Here is a 3,096-nt window from a genome sequence, read left to right as displayed (position 1 = left end):
AGTTTATGACCCTTCTGGTTGAAACACAGGATAGTTATCACTCTAACAGTGCTTCTCTAAATCCTGCCTCCTGGTTGCATTCAATTAGCACCAGCTTGAAGCTCACCTGCCAGACACACCCTGAGGATAAAAGGTAAACATACTCACTGAGCTTGGCGCACAACCAAGTACATGTTAAGGACCATATTGTTGCCAATCTACCAAATACTGGTGACTGGGAAAATATTTAGATGAGAGACATACTTGTTGACCCGGAGAATAAACAGGAGCCGCGATGGGCTTCCTTTTGTTTTAGATGGAGGTACAGTTTAGAGCTGACTCTGTAAGATCCCAAATGCAGCAGCATGTTCTGATGTGAGCCATGGCAGAGAGAACAACTGTATCTGGAAAAGAGGGAAAGATGAAAGACTTACATCCAAGATAGGTCTCAAAAGAGGATAACCCCCAGACAGCAGGGTTGTGGTCATTGTGGGCATACTCAACTCATGCTAAATGGTTACTCCATGGGAAATAGTCAACTGCACAGACATGCTGTAGCAAAGTGCATTTTCTATCTATTGATTTGGTTTTTTACCCTGGCCAATAGTCTGAGGATGGAACCCAGAGATTAGATGAGGTCTGGCCCTCAAAACCAAAAAAAAAAAGAAAAAAACTAGCTCCAGAACTGTGAGATGAATTTTGGACCAAAATCTGAGAGTAAAACAGAGGGGATGCTGTGGAGGCTAAAAACATGAAGGAAAAGACAATGGGTCTTTTTAGCAGCAGGCAGGAGTTTCTGACAGATATAAAATGGCAGGCATTGGAGAGCCTGTCAATAATGTTTAGGATAGTGGTTTAATTTTTTGAAACGGGGAGTCCTGCGATAAAATACAGTGCAACCAAGACCATAACCTACTGAGAATGAAGAGTGGTTGCAAGAGTCCACCTAGTGAGTTTTTTCCATTTGCACAAATGGTGAAGGCTGAGACAAATTATAGCCTGCCTTTGATGAGAAATGGCCACCAAAAGATACAATGCAACATCCTGTTACTACAGTTAGCCCAAGGGTGGCAAGAAAGACTGGGTGAAAGTGCCCATTAAATGTCCTGGAAACGGACTGAAGCCAGGACATAAAGACAGTAGGTAGGCTCAGGGGATTTGGGACCAATCAGGGCCTTAGAAATGGCCTTTCTAGCTCTACTCCAGGCTCACTGACACCTGAGAGCAACACACGGGCACAGGGAACTTTACAATCCCTCTTTTGGATGGTGAACACTGTTGGTTAAAAACAAAAACAAAAAATGGAGAGAGAACAGTGGTGCTAGAGTGAGCAGAGTCAATGGCATGTTTAATCCACTAAAGTTGACTGGCCCAATCCCTATTGGCATTGGTCTCACAGAAAATAGGGATCTTGGTCTCAATTTCCTGGTAGGCCCTCTCTGTCCGACCATCTGTTTGGGAGTGAAAACCTGATGAAAGAAATCCCCAACAAGGAGCAGAAATCCCTGCATAATTGCGACACAAACCCAGGACCCCTGTCTGAAATTATCTCTGTGGGGAGACCATGCAGACAAAAAACTTCATGTATAAGAATCTGCCCCATCTACTAGGCAGAGGGGAGTTTGAGCAGCGGAACCAAGTGAACCATCTTAGTGGGGTTACCTCCAGAACATGGTAACCCGGTAATAAAGTCCATGGCAGTATGAGACTATGGCCGAGAAGGAATAGGCAGAGGTCGGAGAAAACCAGATGGTGGCCTTCTTTACATCTTGTACTGGTTACAGAGAGGACAGGCTGCCACAAACTCCTGCAGATCTAAAGAGAGACTAGGCCACCAAAATTGAGCCTTAGCAAAACTGATAGTTTTGGAAACACAAGGATGACAGAACAAAAGGGAGCCATGACAGAGGTTTAACACTTTCTTCCGGATGTGTCATCTGGGACAAACAAGTGATCATTAGGGCAACCACTGTGACAAGGATAGTTAAGGAGAGCCTGTCTGACTTAATTCTCAATACATTTTATGAAAACTGTAAAAGAAAACTTAAACAGAACTAAAAAGGTGACAGTAGCCTCTACTTAAGGGCGCATACCACACACCCTAAAAAGTCTAAAAACCAAAACAACCCACCCAGGGTGGGCGGATGTGGGACCAGGAAGAAGGGCAAGAAACAAAAACACAACCCACCAAAGGTGGGCAAGGACAAAGTACAGTCTCTGAAGGCTGGCCAGAAAGCCAGAGGCGAAAACGAGTCTCTGGAGGTCGCTGACAAAGAAGAGTCTCTGAAGGCCAGTGACAAAGAAGGGTCTCAGGATGACAGCCAGTAGACCGGCGATGAAGAAGTGTCTCTGGAGGACACCCGGGGGCCGGGCGTCTCAGCAGCACGAACGTTGGAGGCCAGTGACTCAGCAGCAGGAACCTTGGAAGGCGGTGCAGCTTGAAACCCACAAAGAGGAGCTGTTGTAGACATACCAAGAGGCAAAACAGATGGCAAGGGAGCAAGCATGTGAGTGGTGGTCTGGGTGGAGGTGGTTGGTTGATGAAGTGAGCTGCAGCGGCTTGTTGGTTCCACTCAATTCCCAAAAACAGTCCTGTTATTTCAAGAGCAGCAAGCTCAGTCTGTCTCTCACAAATGTATTTTAGCTCACAGGCTGCACTTAGTCTCTTTTAAGGAGGATGGAAAGTGTAGCTGTCCAGTCATTAAAAAAACTGAGTTTTGCTTCCTCCTAGATGGGCTCTGCTGGGTCCATTTCTGGCTGGTTCCTACTGTCAGGTTGTGTTGAGGGTTTAGAGGACCCAACAAAGGGTAAACAAGAAGTACGTAGATTTCAAATAAAACCAGAAAACACCACAAAATGGAAATAAAACATATGAAAACTCACAAAGAAAACAGAACCAAAAACTGCAAAACACTGACAGTGGTGGACTTTAGTGCAGATGCAATTATGGACCAGACTGAGTTATTTTTGTTGTTTTAAAAGTTTATTTTCTTTTTAATGACACTGATAGAAGTCAGCTTGGAAGGACAGTGAGAAGAGACTCAAACGGAAAACGGCTCAGAGAGAGGGATGCAATCAGCAATTGTTAACAGGAGGAGCTGAGATGATATTGAGAGC

At 44.9% G+C, this 3,096-nt stretch overlaps 1 protein-coding gene across 1 annotated transcript in view; it reads left to right on the top strand.

Moving 5' to 3' along the window:
* The first annotated feature begins 2,314 nt into the window (after window positions 1–2,314).
* The window catches only part of LOC107104574 (sialic acid-binding Ig-like lectin 13), a 27,139-nt gene continuing 26,357 nt past the window's right edge, over window positions 2,315–3,096 (top strand). Inside the window, exon 1 of the mRNA XM_015404590.1 lies at window positions 2,315–2,442. Coding sequence (XP_015260076.1) covers window positions 2,315–2,442 — 128 coding nt within the window. The remainder of the gene's footprint in view (window positions 2,443–3,096) is intronic.

The sequence above is a fragment of the Cyprinodon variegatus genome, unplaced genomic scaffold, assembly GCF_000732505.1.
Source record: "Cyprinodon variegatus isolate N-32 unplaced genomic scaffold, C_variegatus-1.0 Scaffold1797, whole genome shotgun sequence".
In the NCBI taxonomy this organism is placed as follows: domain Eukaryota; kingdom Metazoa; phylum Chordata; class Actinopteri; order Cyprinodontiformes; family Cyprinodontidae; genus Cyprinodon; species Cyprinodon variegatus.
This window is presented reverse-complemented; position numbering and strand designations above follow the sequence as displayed.